Genomic DNA, 15,743 nt, shown 5'->3' on the forward strand with positions numbered 1-15,743 from the left:
AAGTGGGGGGTCAAGACCATAAAAGGCTGAGAGGAGGTTGTGTGGCTGCCCTAAGCTGCAAGAGGAGCAGGGTGACCCTTGGGGAGTCCGTGGTACTTAATGACAGCAGTGTAGAAAGAGCCACTCAAAGGCTTCATGGGACATTGTGTGCTCTGCTCAGTACAGATGGAAACGGACTGTAATGGGGCAGCCAACACCTGAAGGGACCCGTCTCCAACATGCAAGCGCTGCAAACCCGAGATCACTAGCCGACAAGCCCTAGAGCTGGAGCAGCTGAGCAGAGTGACACGGAGAGGGGTTTTTACACGCTAGGACCCCATGTGCAATGCAGCGCCTTCGGGCAGGAGCGCTTCAAACACATTCATACAATTCAAAGCTCAGCAGGGGCCGGATGCTGCAATCCGAGGCGGCCTCTGGGCGCTTACCCACAGATGGGTTTCCTCCGCTAAACAACGACAAATTGTCGGTGTGCCCATCCCTGCAAAAGACCGTGCCTACAACTGGATGGTATGGTTCATTTGGAGGAGCCTACTGAGCAATTCTGTGAGTAGAGTCTCACTATGAGATGCTGTGCCATAAGTTATTGCGACTATTGAACATTGGTCCTGTTTTTTGGTTGGAGAAGACTTCACTCAGTCCTGAAGAAGCGCCATTAGATCTGTGAAGACATGGTAAGGCGCGAAACATGTTTACTTTCATAGTGGTATAAGAAATAGTATTAACCACCTTTTGTTAAGAGTAAAGGATCATCAAGTCCCTTAACTCGCCTTTTTTTTTTTTTTTTTTTTTAGCCTTGACCAACGCGCTCTGATACTAATTAAATGATTTTTTTTTGTAGTTGAGTCAATTTTAACACCTTTTTTTCCCTTCACTTTCTTTTTCATTATTTTCTGCACAGAAGTTTGGCTTAAATGATGAGACTTGAGGGCCCCTGCTTCTGAAGGAGCCATACTTGAATGACACCCTGGAGCCTGCAGTTGGTGCCACATCTTGGAACAGTGTACCTTTAGGATAGTTATAGTATAAGGGAGGATGTACACTGGACCAGTTAACCTCCTAGTCCCCGTTATTTTGTAGGTTACATGAAACATGTCATCCAGGGAGGAGGCCTGCAGGGACACTCCAGGGGAGAAGATCACGCTACTCGGTGTATGAGAGCAAACGTAAGGAGGTCACAGATTAACTGAGCTGAGACCAATGTCTCCTACCTGCCCAGACTGCAGATAAAACACGAGATAAGGAATGATTGCAAAGGTTTATTGTAACTGCGGTCACTCTGTGGACAACTGGGACTGGATTCAGGCCACCGAGGCCTAGCTGGAGATCCAGAGCCCTGTACAGGGGGTTACAGAAGAGGGGCACAGGCTGTGATGATGCCCAACAGGGCACTCACTTCTTAAAACAACAAACAATTCTTGTGTAAAGTATGTTCAGCTGTATTCCACGAGCATCCACCTTATTATAAAAAAGAATAATTCAAAATTTCTCAAACTGCACAGAAACTGGCCCCCGCACCCCATCACGCCCAGGGCCTTCCTCTGGGGGAGGGAGGGGGGGGGGCAGCACCTTCACAGGGAGAGGCAGCCACCAGTCACATTGCTTGGTTGTAGTCCAACCAAGAGGGTCCCAATCCTTCGCGGGTCCACCACGCACAAACCTTCTTCAGTGCGCAATGGTCTTTTAGCTTTACAAATAGAGAACTTAGGAACAAGATTAATTTTCGGCATCAAGCTTCTGAACACGTGTTGAAGTAATGGTCTTTCCTCCAGCCAAACTCCTCCTGTGAACATGACGCCCAGTTGACCAAAGAATTCATAACTGAAAAGACCTGGGAGGGCCTGGACCCCCTTCACAAACCGAGACCCACTGCCCCACAGATGGTGCCGCGGGGGGGGCGCTCTCTGGAGTAATGGCACCAACGCTGGTTATCAGTCCATTAAGGGAGGGGGGAGGAATCTCAGGAGTGCTGGGAGAAAAGGATGTGCACGTTTTCAGGTTCTCTTGCAAAAACTTGGAAAAATTGTTCACATTTGTGGCAGAAATCTATGCAAACCTTGCTCACTCTGGAAAGACCACACTATGATGAGGGGTGAGGGAGGACTCCGTCAGTTGTTGGGCCTCAGATGAGACCCTGGCAATCCTGGGTTTCCACAGATCAGAATCCTCTTGGAAGAACACTGGTGTTTGGCAAAGGTCACATCTGGATCTGGAAGCAAAGGCCATGTTCTCTACAAAGGGACCGCTCAGGATTTCCAAGATGGTCCAGGTGGAGGTCACCAGCCCTTCTAGACCTGCAGATACCACACAGTGGGAGAAATCTGGGCGAGTCCAGCTCAAGGTTAGCCTGCACCACTGGAGGTCACCAGCCCTTCTAGACTGAGCATCACAGGACAGACCCAGATATGTTCAGCTAACACTAGAAGGTCAATCAACCTTTCTAGACGTGGCTTATTCGAGTAGATGTCACCCTGCTCCCCTGAAGGTCACCAGCTCTTCTAGAGGGGGCTGATTCAGCATCATGGGACAGGTCCAGATACCTCCAGGTAGAGGTCAGCCTACACCCCTGGAGGTAGAGGTCAGCCTGCACCCCTGGAGGTCACCTCCTCTTTTAGACTTTGTTTATTCAGCATTGCAGGACAGGTCCAGGTATGTGCAGTTCAGGGTCAGCCTGCTCCCCTGTAGGTCACCAGCTCTTCTAGACGGGGCTGATTCAGCATAGCAGGACTGGTCCAGATATGTCCAGGTAGATGTCAACCTGCTCCCCTGGAGGTCACCAGCTCTTCTAGACGGGACTGATTCAGCATCACGGGACAGGTCCAGATCCAGATCCAGCCAAGGAGATGTCAGCCTGCGCCCCTGAGGGTCACCAGCTCTTCTAGACAGGGATTACTTAGCATTGCGGGAGTGGTCCAGATCTGTCCAGGTAGATGTCAGCCTGCACCCCTGGAAGCCACCAGCTCCAGATTATACACAGTGGGACGGGCCAGGGGGAGTCCAGTTCAAGGTCAGCCTGCATATATAGAGGTCACCAGCTCCTCTAGACGGGGCCGATTCAGCATAGCGGGACTGGTCCTGATACATCCAGGTAGATGCCAGCCTGCAGCCCTGGAAGTCACCAGTCCTTCTACACAGGGATTATTCAGCATTGCAGGACAGGTCCAGATACCCCCAGGTAGATGCCAGTCTCCTCCCCTGGAGGTCACCAGCTCTTCTGGGTGGGCAGCCTGCGTTTGTCCTTGCCGGCGTTGCGTTTCCGTTTCTTGCTCAGGAAGTTCTCCAGTTTGCCGCTCTTCTTGAGTTCCATATATTTATCAGCCAGCCCCAGGGTGCGCTTCTCGGCTGTTGGGGACACAAGAGAGGACAGTTATAATCATAGTTAAGCACATATTTAGTAGCATGGATAGATTTAGGGGTTCAGGTCACAGGACACGGTCACTTCATTGACATCTCTCACTTATAAAAGGAATGCGACATCTGGATGAAGCTTGGAAACCCACATAACGCCCGTAACTACTTTTAGATTTCGTTTTTTTAAACAAGTGGACAAAATCTGGATCTTCAAACCAACCCCACTATTTCTTAAAGTAGGCCAATAAATGTTTCATCCAGGATGAGCGAAGGCCGAGTCGTCAATCACTCCCCATAGGAGTTTGCAATGCGGTAAACACCCGTAACATAGCTAGACTACTCTGGTCCACTGCGGATCTCTTGATAGCTGTGCCCTCCCCTGGACCACATCCTTATTACCCAAGAGGCTGAACAGGCTCAGAACAGAAACAACATTGAGGTAACACTGCTTCTTTCTGTGTTTGATGACCTCCCGCCCATGCCCGTGATGTGGCTTACTACACAGTACTCACATTTCTTCAGGTAACCCTGCATCTTTCTGTGTTTCGATGACCACCCCATCCAAGGCCCCAGACCCTGATGCGGCTTAGGGCTCAGTACTCACATTTCTTCAGGAAGAACGGCTTCTTTCCTTGCTTTGCCAGCTCCCTCTGGTTCTTCTTGAATTCCAGCTCTTTTTCCCGTTGCCTCTGTCGAGCCTGCTGCGCCTTCTCCTGGTGCGCCTACGACAGGGTACAAATGGTTATGTGGGGTCTACATGGCCGATGCAATGTTGCAAAGATTGTAAACAGTCTGGACCACCAAGACGCATGAAAGATGTGGAAGAGCACCTGCAGGGAGCATGTCACACGGACATGCGTGTGCTAAAGAGGTGCTTCAGCAGAAGGGCACTCCGTGGCTGGCATCATAAAATACTACTTGCCCGAGAAGCCCTGGTACCGCCTGTTGAAGGCCATGTTCACAGACAGAAACCAATGTTACTTGCCTGTAATGATGGTTTTGCAGCTCAAGACTCTTGTAGATTTACATACTTTGCACAATTCGGTTTTCTAGTAGTTAGGTCCGGAAGTGTTTTTTTTTTTTTTTTAAACCCTTTGTGTTGTGAGTGGGAGCCGACACATGAGAAGCCATGGCATGACTTCAACCATAACCCCACGAGGCCCCAATGCGGGCGGCTCATCATCTTATCCTTTAGTTTTTCTTTCTCTGCGACTACTTCATTGGGGAGGTGCGAGGGTTGCAGAAGCTTTAAGCAGCAAAACCATAATTACAAGAAACTGGTTTCATACGCAGCACAAACTCTCTGCTACATTCACAATCTTTACCTCCTAGGGGGAACAGTCAGAAGAGGGGTGGATGCACATAGATTTCAGAATACTGCTGGGCGCACTCCCTGCTCTTTCTGCGACAGTAGGTCACAGTAGTGTTTTGTGAAAGCGTGTTCCGAGGGCCATGTGGCTGCCGTGCAAATGTGTTTCAGGGAAGCATTGGCAATGAGAGTCTCTTTTCTTCTGGCTGAATGTGCTCTTGGCCCTGTCACTAGCAGTCACTTCAATGGGTCCACCTAGATGAATGGTGTGTTCAGTGTCCTTCAAATGCTGGTCTTTCTCCGGATGTTGCGAGTAACCTGCAGGCAATACATCATTCCCCTTTTGACACCTGAAGTGACTGCATTGCACGGCCTCAGAAGTAAATGTTGCAATGGTTATCCATTAATGCATGAAAAAAGGTGATACACCTTTGGCAGCAGTCGAGGATTTGTTCTCGTGATCACCTTATCCTTATCCACGGCTCTTGCAACGCGAGTGCCCGACGCTCACGTACTCTTCTGATTATCCTTATCCACGGCTCTTGCAACGCGAGTGCCCGACGCTCACGTACTCTTCTGATTATCCTTAAACACGGCTCTTGCAACGCGAGTGCCCGACGCTCACGTACTCTTCTGATTATCCTTAAACACGGCTCTTGCGCCGCGAGTGCCCGACGCTCACGTGCTCTTCTGATTATCCCTATGCACGGCTCTTGCGCCGCGAGTGCCTGACGCTCACGTACTCCTCTGATTATCCTTATGCACGGCTCTTGCGCCGCGAGTGCCCAACGCTCACGTACTCCTCTGATTATCCTTATGCACGGCTCTTGCACCGCGAGTGCCCGGCGCTCACGTGCTCTTCTGATTATCCTTATGCACGGCTCTTCAACCGCGAGTGCCCGGCGCTCACGTGCTCTTCTGATTATCCTTATGCACGGCTCTTCAACCGCGAGTGCCCGACGCTCACGTGCTCCTCTCATTATCCTTATGCACGGCTCTTCAACCGCGAGTGCCTGACGCTCACGTGCTCCTCTGACTATCCTTATGCACGGCTCTTGCGCCGCGAGCGCCCGGCGCTCACGTGCTCCTCTGATTATCCTTATGCACGGCTCTTGCGCCGCGAGCGCCCAACGCCCACGTGCTCCTCTGATTATCCTTATGCACGGCTCTTGCACCGCGAGCGCCTGACGCTCACGTACTCCTCTGATTATCCTTGCGTACAGCTCTTGCACCGCGAGTGCCTGACGCTACCGTGCTCTTCTGATTATCCTTACATACGGCTCCCAGGGGAGGTGCCCAGAGCTCCTCCAGTGTGTCCCAGACTTCTGGCATCTTGGAAACAGAGGTGTTTGTGGCACACTGGACTGCTCTGAGTGGCCAGTGCCAGCAGGTGACGCCAGAGGCTCCTTCTGATAGGCTCTTACCTCTCTTGGTAGCCAATCCTCCTTCCTAGGTAGCCAAACCTCCTTTTCTGGCTATTTAGGGTCTCCGCTTTGGGGATCTCACCAGATAACAAATGCAAAGCTACTCCTCCCCAGCCCTCACACCTATTTCAAGAGGGTGTTCTTTGTTCTGCCTTCCTGGGCCAGGGCTGCCTGGACCCCAGGAGGGCAGAAACCTGTCTGAGGGGTTGGCAGCAGCAGCAGCTGCAGTGGAGACCCCGGAAAGGCAGTTTGGCAGTACCTGGGTTCAGTGCTAGAGACCTGTCCTGGACAGGACACCACACGAGGGAGCCCAACTGGTGCCCAGTAACACGAGTCGTACCCTTTACTGACACTGGCTGGTTCTCTTCTCAAGGTGGATTCATCTAATGCCTGTTTTATATCAACATGTCCAATCTTTAACTCCAAGTGGTAGATGTTGCACATCACCACCGCTGTCTGTATGGCAGTTCCATGCCAGTGGGGCAAAGAGGGGTGCCAATGATCGACCACTGACTGCTCAGGACGCCTGCAAAACCGCAACAAAGTAGCAAGACGACTACTAGCAACCTTGTATTGCTTATCCTGCTGGCTTTCTCGACTGTTTCCTGGTAGTGCATGCTGTGGGGGTAGTCTGCCTCCTCTCTGCACCAGGAGCTCTGAAGAAATCTCCTGTGGGTCGACGGAATCTTCCCCTTGCAACCGCAGGCACCAAAGAACTGCATCACCGGTCCCCTGGGTCTCCTCTCAGCACGACGAGCGTGGTCCCTGGAACTCAGCAACTCTGTCCAAGTGACTCCCACAGTCCAGTGACTCTTCAGTCCAAGTTTGGTGGAGGTAAGTCCTTGACTCCCCACGCTAGACTGCATTGCTGGGTACCGCGTGATTTGCAGCTGCTCTGGCTCCTGTGCACTCTCAGGATTTCCTTCATGCACAGCCAAGCCTGGGTCCCCAACACTCTAACCTGCAGTGCACAACCTTCTGAGTTGTCCTCCGGCGTCGTGGGACTCCCTTTTGTGACTTCGGGTGGACTCTGGTTCACTTTTCTTTTAAGGGCCTGTTCAGGTACTTCTGCGGGTGCTGCCTGCTTCTGTGAGGGCTCCCTGACTTGCTGGGCGCCCCCTCTGTCTCCTCATCCAAATGGCGACATCCTGGTCCCTTCCTGGGCCGCAGCAGCATCCAAAAACCCTAACCATGACCCTTGCAGCTAGCAAGGCTTGTTTGCGGTCTTTCTGCATGGGAACACCTCTGCAAGCTTCTTCACTACATGGGACATCCATCCTCCAAAGGGGAAGTTCCTAGTCCTCTTCGTTCTTTCAGAACACCAAGCTTCTTCCAACAGGTGGTAGCTTCCTTGCACCCTCAGCTGGCATTTCTTGGGCTCCTGCCCACTCTCAACACTGTCACGACTCTTGGACTTGGTCCCCGTGTCTTACAGGTACTCAGTTCGGAAATCCACTGTTGTTGCATCGCTGGTGTTTGTTCTTCCTGCAGAATCCCCCTATCACGACTTCTGTGCTCTCTGGGGGTTGTAGGTGCACTTTACACCTACCTTTCAGGGTCTTGGGGTGGGCTATTTTTCTAACCCTCACTGTTTTCCTACAGCCCCAGCGACCCTCTACAAGCTCACATAGGTTTGTTTCCATTCGTGGTTCGCATTCCACTTTTGGAGTATATGGTTTGTGTTTCCCCTATACCTATGTGCTCCTATTGCAATCTACTGTAACATTACATTGCTTGCATTACTTCCTTTTGCCATTACTTGCATACTTTTGGTTTGTGTACATATATCTTGTGTATATAACTTATCCTCATACTGAGGGTACTCACTGAGATACTTTTGGCATATTGTCATAAAAATAAAGTACCTTTATTTTTAGTATATCTGTGTATTGTGTTTTCTTATGATATTGTGCATATGATATAAGTGGTATAGTAGGAGCTTTACATGTCTCCTAGTTCAGCCTAAGCTGCTTTGCCATAGCTACCTTCTATCAGTCTAAGCTTCTAGAAACACCTCTTCTACACTAATAAGGGATAACTGGACCTGGCACAAGGTGTAAGTACCTCTGGTACCCACTACAAGCCAGGCCAGCCTCCTACACTTATGCATGGCTCTTGCACCGCGAGCGCCTGACACTTATGTACTCTTCTGATTATCCTTACATACGGCTCTTACACCGCTGTTTGTGTTTGACAAACTCCCAGACCATATACTCTTATGGCTACCCTGCACTTACAATGTCTAAGGTTTTGCTTAGACGCTATAGGGGCATAATGCTCATGCACATATGCCCTCACCTGTGGTATAGTGCACCCTGCCTTAGGGCTGTAAGACCTGCTAGAGGGGTGACTTACCTATGCCTCAGGCAGTGTGAGGTTGGCATGGCACTCTGAGGGGAGTGCCATGTTGACTTAGTCATTTTCTCCCCAACAGCGCACACAAGCTGTGAGGCAGTGTGCATGTGCTGAGTGAGGGGTCCCCAGGGTGGCATAAGACATGCTGCATCCCTTAGAAAACTTGCCTGGCCACAGGGCCCTTGGTACAAGGGGTACCAGTTACAAGGGACTTACCTGAGTGCCAGGGATGTGCCAAGTGTGGGATCAAAGGTACAGTTTAGGGAAAAAACACTGGTGCTGGGGCCTGGTTAGCAGGGTCCCAGCACACTTTCAATCATAACTGGCATCAACAAGAGGCAAAAAGTTAGGGGGTAACCATGCCAAGGGAGGCATTTCCCTACAATCTCTCTTGGAGTGAAGGAGTCACTCCCCTGCAACTGCAGGAACCTACAACAAGCGACGACCAGATCTCCTCTCATCTTGAGCTGCGTGGATCCTTCATCACGGGTGGTGGTCCGGAGTGGTTCTCTTGGTTCTCTCTGCCAGCTGTCCAACTTTGGTGGAGTTAGGCCTTTGCCTTCCCACGCAGGACAGAACCCCTGTGCGTCTCTTGCAGCTGGCAAGGCTTGTTTGCATCTCCTTTAAGGGATCTTCAGGCGACGTGTAGCTCCAGCCCCCAGCACTCCTTCCTGCAAATCCCAGCCTTCTGTGTGGTTCTCCTGTGGTGTGAGATCCACTTTTGAAGTGGAAAGTGAGCTCCTTCTGCGACTCCTGTGTCCCTGTCCAGTGGGACTGCTGTGGGTGCTGCCTCTGCTCCTGTGGACTCTCTGCAACGCTGGGGGTCCCCTGTGACTCCCCCTCCTGGGTTGAGTCCTCCTGAGCCTTGCTGGTCCCCAGCAGCAGCACTTTTCCGCTAACTGCGAGATTGCCCTTGCCAAGGCTTGTTGGTGGAATTCCTGCACAGACACCGGTCTGCAATCTTCACTCCAGCAGGGGACATCTCCTGCATCCATCTGTAACTCTCCTCCGGCTCCAGGGCTGCAGTGCTGACCCGTCCTTCATCACCTTCGACCAACTCCTGCATCCACAGCTGGATGGGTAGTAGCTCCTACTCCTCCTGGACTCCACTGTGACTTTTGGACTGGGTCCCCTCTCTCCACAGGACTTCCTTGAGGAATCCACCGCTGGTTTCTTGCAGTCTTGTCTGGGTATCTTTCTTCTTTCCCTCCTTTCGGTGCTTTGGGGAAAATCCAGTGTTTAACTCCTGCACTCCTGGTTGCTGGGGGGGTACGGTGGTACTTACCCTTGTGGTTTTCTGATACCTCCAGCTCCCCTCTACACATTTTACTTACCTCGTTGGGCTCTTGCGTTCACATTCCACTTTTTGAGTATATGGTTTGTGCTCCCCCCTAGGGTCCCTATTGGTTATTGCTATTTGCGCTGTTTTCTAACCTTTTCTATGCCTGTTTCTGATTACTAGTGTATATATTTAGTGTATTACTTACCTCCTATTGGAGGGTTGCCCTTCTAGTATTTTGTGGTGATTTGTTCCAAAAATAAAGTGCTGTGTGTCTACAGTGGTATTGCATAAGCTTTGCATGTCTCCTAGATAAGCCTTGGCTGCTCATCTACAGCTACCTCTAGAGAGCCTGACTTCTAGACACTGACTACACCTCACTATGAGGGGATAAATGGACCTGGTGTAAGTACCTTGGGTACCCACCACACACCAGACCAGCTCCCTACACCGACCCTATAACCTAGACAATAACAAGTCAGGGCTGCCTCTATCCATCCCAGCTCTTCTAAGGTTACCCCAGGCTTGCAACTACTAATGAACACCATAGAGAAAAAACACAACCAAACACAGTAAAAAAAAAAAAAAACAGAGGTGCCACAAGTGATCTCCTCTCGACCTGGACATAGATGGATTGATCGGCCTTTCCATTGAGGATGTACCCGACCATCTTACCATAAAGGGCTCTTTTCAAGCAGCCGGATGTCAGACGGAGTCACCTGTGACAGAACAGGGCAACAGGGTGTCCACCAAACCTGCCTAAAGAGAATCCCGGTCAAGCACTTTCATGCAGGGACTCTCCAAACCTAACAGTGGGTGGGGGAGGGAACCACGACCAGAAAGGTTCCCCCTGGGGCCACCAGCGCTAGACAGAAGGACAGCAGATTCTACTTGTGACCACACTGGGAAAAACATCACTGCCTTGCAAAACGAAAATCCCTTACACAGAATTCCACGAAAAGCACCAGAACACAGGCCCAGATCAGACCACCACTGCCCTCCATCCTCACGACACAGAACGATTTGAAAGAGTCGAGGACGCGCTCACCAGTCTCTGCAGGAGCTGCTCCAGCTTCTGCTTTTGTTCAGGGTCCTTCACCTTCTTCAGCTTCTTTTCGATGTCCTGCAGGAGAAGAAGGTGTCAGTGAGACAGCGCGAGACACCCAGGAGACAGACAGAGCGAGACACCCAGGAGACAGACAGTGCGAGACACCCAGGAGACAGACAGTGCGAGACACCCAGGAGACAATGTGATTCAGAATAATCAGGCATTTTAAACACCCTGCCTGAATTCAGAACCCCAGACAAGAGCCTACCACTGACGCTGTAACTTACTCAAAACAAAAGTAAGGGTTGAGACAGCTGCCCTGATGAGACCCTCAGTGGAACCCATCACACACATGTTCAGGACAAATGTACTGGCACTCTGTACTGTGCAGCCTCATGGTCGTCCAGCACACGCCTTCCACATGCTTGTGTCTTCTACACAGTTTACTGGAACAAGCTCCAATGAGAGTAAAGCCAGACAAGGAGCCTCACTCCCAGCCTGAAGGTCACGGGTCACATCACACACACGGATGTCACGTCACCTTTTCCCAAACAAACCACAGGTTAGGGCAGAATCATGTACACACATTCACAGCACCAGGAGCACCATTCTCGATACAGGTAATGGGATGCCCCACTCACCCGAGGAGTCAGGTTAAATTAAATTCATAACACCAGCCGCGGTTACAGGAGATTACAGAAGGAATGGGGCACTGCATGCTTATACTGAGCTCAGACACGACATCTAGCAGCACCGAGACAACACAAGAGGAGATGGTTACACAGCTGAGGCACGACATCTAGCAGCACCGAGACAACACAAGAGATGGTTACACAGCTGAGACACGACATCTAGCAGCACCAAGACAACACAAGAGGAGACGGTTACACAGCGGAGACACGACATCTAGCAGCACCGAGACAACACAAGAGGAGACGGTTACACAGCTGAGACACGACATCTAGCAGCACGAAGACAACACAAGAGATGGTTACACAGCTGAGGCACAACATCTGGCAGCACCAAGACAACACAAGAGGAGGTGGTTACACAGCTGAGACACGACATCTAGCAGCACCGAGACAACACAAGAGGAGGTGGTTACACAGCTGAGACACGACATCTAGCAGCACCAAGACAACACAAGAGGAGACGGTTACACAGCGGAGACACGACATCTAGCAGCACCGAGACAACACAAGAGGAGACGGTTACACAGCTGAGACACGACATCTAGCAGCACCAAGACAACACAAGAGGAGGTGGTTACACAGCGGAGGCACGACATCTAGCAGCACCAAGACAACACAAGAGGAGACGGTTACACAGCTGAGACACAACATCTAGCAGCACCGAGACAACACAAGAGGAGACGGTTACACAGCTCAGACACGACATCTAGCAGCACCAAGACAACACAAGAGATGGTTACACAGCTGAGACACGACATCTAGCAGCACCAAGACAACACAAGAGATGGTTACACAGCTGAGACACGACATCTAGCAGCACCGAGACAACACAAGAGGAGACGGTTACACAGCTGAGACACGACATCTAGCAGCACCGAGACAACACAAGAAGAGGTGGTTACATGAGGTTATTGAGCTCGGATTTGATGTGGGCACAGGAGACCCTGCCAGCCAGTTAAGACTCACAAAGCACAAGTATATTTTGAAGCCCTGTTGTGTGATAATTCATGTGTCAGCATGACACTCCTCTCCAACCATTACCACCACAGCTATATTGGCATGACATACCTTACAGGGAATGTTTCTAACTAGAACACGTACGTGTAGCCCAAGTCACAATATGAAAACAGTTGTTTTAAACATTGCGATGTATATGCCTATAGAAGGTCATTTATATCAAAACACTCAGATCAGGACTATGGAGCGACACATTACGATTCATATCATTTTGATGTATGTACGGTGAAGGTGCATACAGCCACCTCGTCTTTCACCGAGACACACACATCCATCCTCATGAATCACCCTGAACTGTGATAGGCACAAACCAGACAGGGATGTGGAATTCCTATCGCCCGACGCCCGGGACATATTGTTTGGGGTCAAGGACAACAAGTTTTCATGCTTATTTTGTCCTTGGGACAAGTAGGCCCAACCCTCTGAGCACAAACCGTTTGGCTGTCAGTTTACAAAGAAGGGAACTGTCTGCAGTTGAGGTAATATGTTTGTCCATAGGTTAATGGTGTTCGAACTTGTATTTATGGTTCATTAATTAAAAGCCGTCATTATTAGGGTGAGCACTGTAAATAAACGTTTAAGGTCACACTGCACTACTGACAGTGGTTCTAGTAATAAAATAAAAAAAGTGTACAAACATGTTTGAAAAGTTTAACAATATGAGGCTAAGTATAATGCTCCCAGAATGCTCTCTGATTAGATGCAAATAGTTGCAGAAGCTTGTAAGCAAGAGTGATGATTCTTTGAAAATAAAATGTTCAGAAAATATGCAAGTTGGTAAAAAATCGTTTCACTACTATGAAATTTTAGGTGCTATTTCTTCGAAGCATTATTTATAGAAATGTGTTGATGCAGGCTAGTATTTTCAAAAAATATTCCAAATCGACAAATCAGTGTAACTATTTCCAACACGATCATGGGAAGCATGAAAATAAACAAGCACTGGCAAAGCCAACTGATCGACCATTTTTTGTGAGAGTCTTTTGGTTTTGTCTGTGAGTGTCTTGTTTTGACATGACTTTTGTAACCCTTCATTCTTGTGGGAGCTGCCAGGCCCTCACAATTGCAACAAACACTGTCAGCACCTGCCCTGCGTGAGTCTTTGGGGGGGTGGGGGAGATGGGTGCGCTCCATGTTCTTTGCAGGGGGCCCCCTCCAATATCGTTACGCCACTGATTGCCATAATAGTTCCTGGCACTGAACAATACTACTTTGAGTTAATATGCTCCTTCTGGAAGAGCAGAATGCGATCACGCACAGTAAAACCACCCAATAGATGGATAGAGGTTTAATAAAAACAAAATGTCTTGCTTAACACCAGACCTAATTAGAGACCCAGTTCTTAAAGAAGTCACAAAAGTGCACCCATGGTATATGTCTTTGAATAAGTGGCTTTCATGAATTCACAAGAATTTACAGAAGTAAACCCGGAAATCGTATTCCTAGAACTGTATTTTAGCACGAGAAAATATGCATGTGTAGATTTGCTCATGTGAAAAATCTACTGAGCGTTTACAATTTCACTTTCCCTTCAACCACTTTTTTTCCCCATCCCTGGAAGAACATCTACTTCTGCCCTGGTCAAAAGTACATTTCCAACCTTTCTCACTAAGGGAAAAGATTAGAGAAGAGCTGGTGAAAATCCGCAAAACATGCAAGTTAGTAGGTTTACAGACTCACAGGAATTCCAGCCCTGGAATTACTGTGTACAGATTTCTCCAGTCCAGTATATAGATCTCCGGAAAGGTGAGAAAATATAGAAATAGCTATACTAGGGATTGAAACTGCGAGTATTCAAGCCCTACTATATAAGTAGCCCTAGCATAATCAGAGAGGCTATTATCAGAGCTACACTGCATGGTACCAAAGGGACAAGTAGATTTAAGAAGCAACCTGTCCCATGGTCAAGTAGATATTTTCTGAAATTCCACACCCCTGCCAGAGCACAGAAATCCGCTGACAGTCACATTTGCTACTCTGCTGTTTTTAATCATGTAACAGTGAAACATTAATATTAGGATTTCGCCCACCCAGATACATTTTTACTTCTTCTGACGGTGGATGAGAGAAGGAGCTCAGGCCACCCCCCTTCTTTCTGACCCGGGGGAGTACTCATGCAGTGTACAGACTGGAGCGTAACACTTCCCAGCACATGCGAGGAGGTGGGGTACAGTCTCATGCAGTTCTTTACCAGTCACTTTCCCAGTGTTACCTGATAGAATCCAAGGATGAGGCGGGTAACACTCGGTGGTGACACATTCCACCACCTGCGCCTCAGTGTGTACCGCTATGGACTCTTTGTGAAGTAACCATTTAAAGGCTGTCTTGTGGACAAGGCCCTTCTCAACCATGACCACATAGCAGACAACCACATGCCCAAGGTTGGCCACCAAAAACTGTCTCTTTCATGGATGGAATCGTACATGTCCAAGGCTCCTCCGTACACAACTACCATTCGCTATTGCTCTAACTTGAGGCAATCTTTGAGAGAGACACCAAAGCGCTGGGATGTTAGATAACATCCCAGTCAACTATTCAGCCAGAGTCTCCAAGCCAATGAAGCAGCTGCTACAAGCTTTAAGAATGTGTCAGCGCCACAGAACTACAAGGAATTTACTAAAAACATTTCACTGAGACTAACCCTGCCGTGCACACTGCTAGGGTGTGTGAATCCATGAATGAGGACATATTGGCAGAAACAAGCCTACAAGGAGCAATGATATGGCAACTGGAACACTTGGGAAATTCCTAAGATCTGAAGAGCCCTGTAGGAGAAAATGTGTATCCTACATCAGCCCTGAACACTGGAGAGCAGGGCTTACTTTCTCCAGAAACAAGGAACATCTATATTCTCACAACGAACCACTTTTCAGACATTATACAACACCACCCCTGGGTCAATCCAGAGTTGGCCTTCTAATCTTTTATTCATGTGCTTTGAATACTATGTGAAACCTTTAAAAAATCTAAATGAACAGGAAAAAAACCTTCTAATAGTCACTGTATCTCTTCCTCTGTCCTCACCATCCTCTGTCCTCACCATCACATACTGATCCTGGTGTCTTTCTGCTCTAAATGTATAACTCATAACAAGCGCTTTCAATCCTGTTGTCAAATCTTGGACATGGAACAAGTTCTCCTAAAATCCTCCTTTAGAGGGTATCAACCGGCACTGATCTTAAAGCTGCATGCTAAGAGGAGACACTGCTATCTCAGTCCTAAGTTTCTAAGAAAGCCACTTTCCGTCTGGCAGAGGACGCCTTGCGTCTCC

General features: G+C 49.2%; 1 protein-coding gene across 1 annotated transcript in view; it reads right to left on the reverse strand.

Annotated features, from left to right (window-relative positions):
• Positions 1 to 1,241: 1,241 nt before the first annotated feature.
• The window catches only part of RRP36 (ribosomal RNA processing 36), a 69,832-nt gene continuing 55,330 nt past the window's right edge, over positions 1,242 to 15,743 (reverse strand). The window contains exons 6-8 of the mRNA XM_069236425.1: positions 10,764 to 10,838; positions 3,953 to 4,070; positions 1,242 to 3,339 (exon numbers count right to left, since the gene is read on the reverse strand). Of these exons, the coding sequence (XP_069092526.1) occupies positions 3,200 to 3,339; positions 3,953 to 4,070; positions 10,764 to 10,838 (333 nt within the window). The 3' untranslated portion in view covers positions 1,242 to 3,199. The remainder of the gene's footprint in view (positions 3,340 to 3,952; positions 4,071 to 10,763; positions 10,839 to 15,743) is intronic.

Source organism: Pleurodeles waltl, chromosome 5 (genome assembly GCF_031143425.1).
Source record: "Pleurodeles waltl isolate 20211129_DDA chromosome 5, aPleWal1.hap1.20221129, whole genome shotgun sequence".
Taxonomy (NCBI): Eukaryota; Metazoa; Chordata; class Amphibia; order Caudata; family Salamandridae; genus Pleurodeles; species Pleurodeles waltl.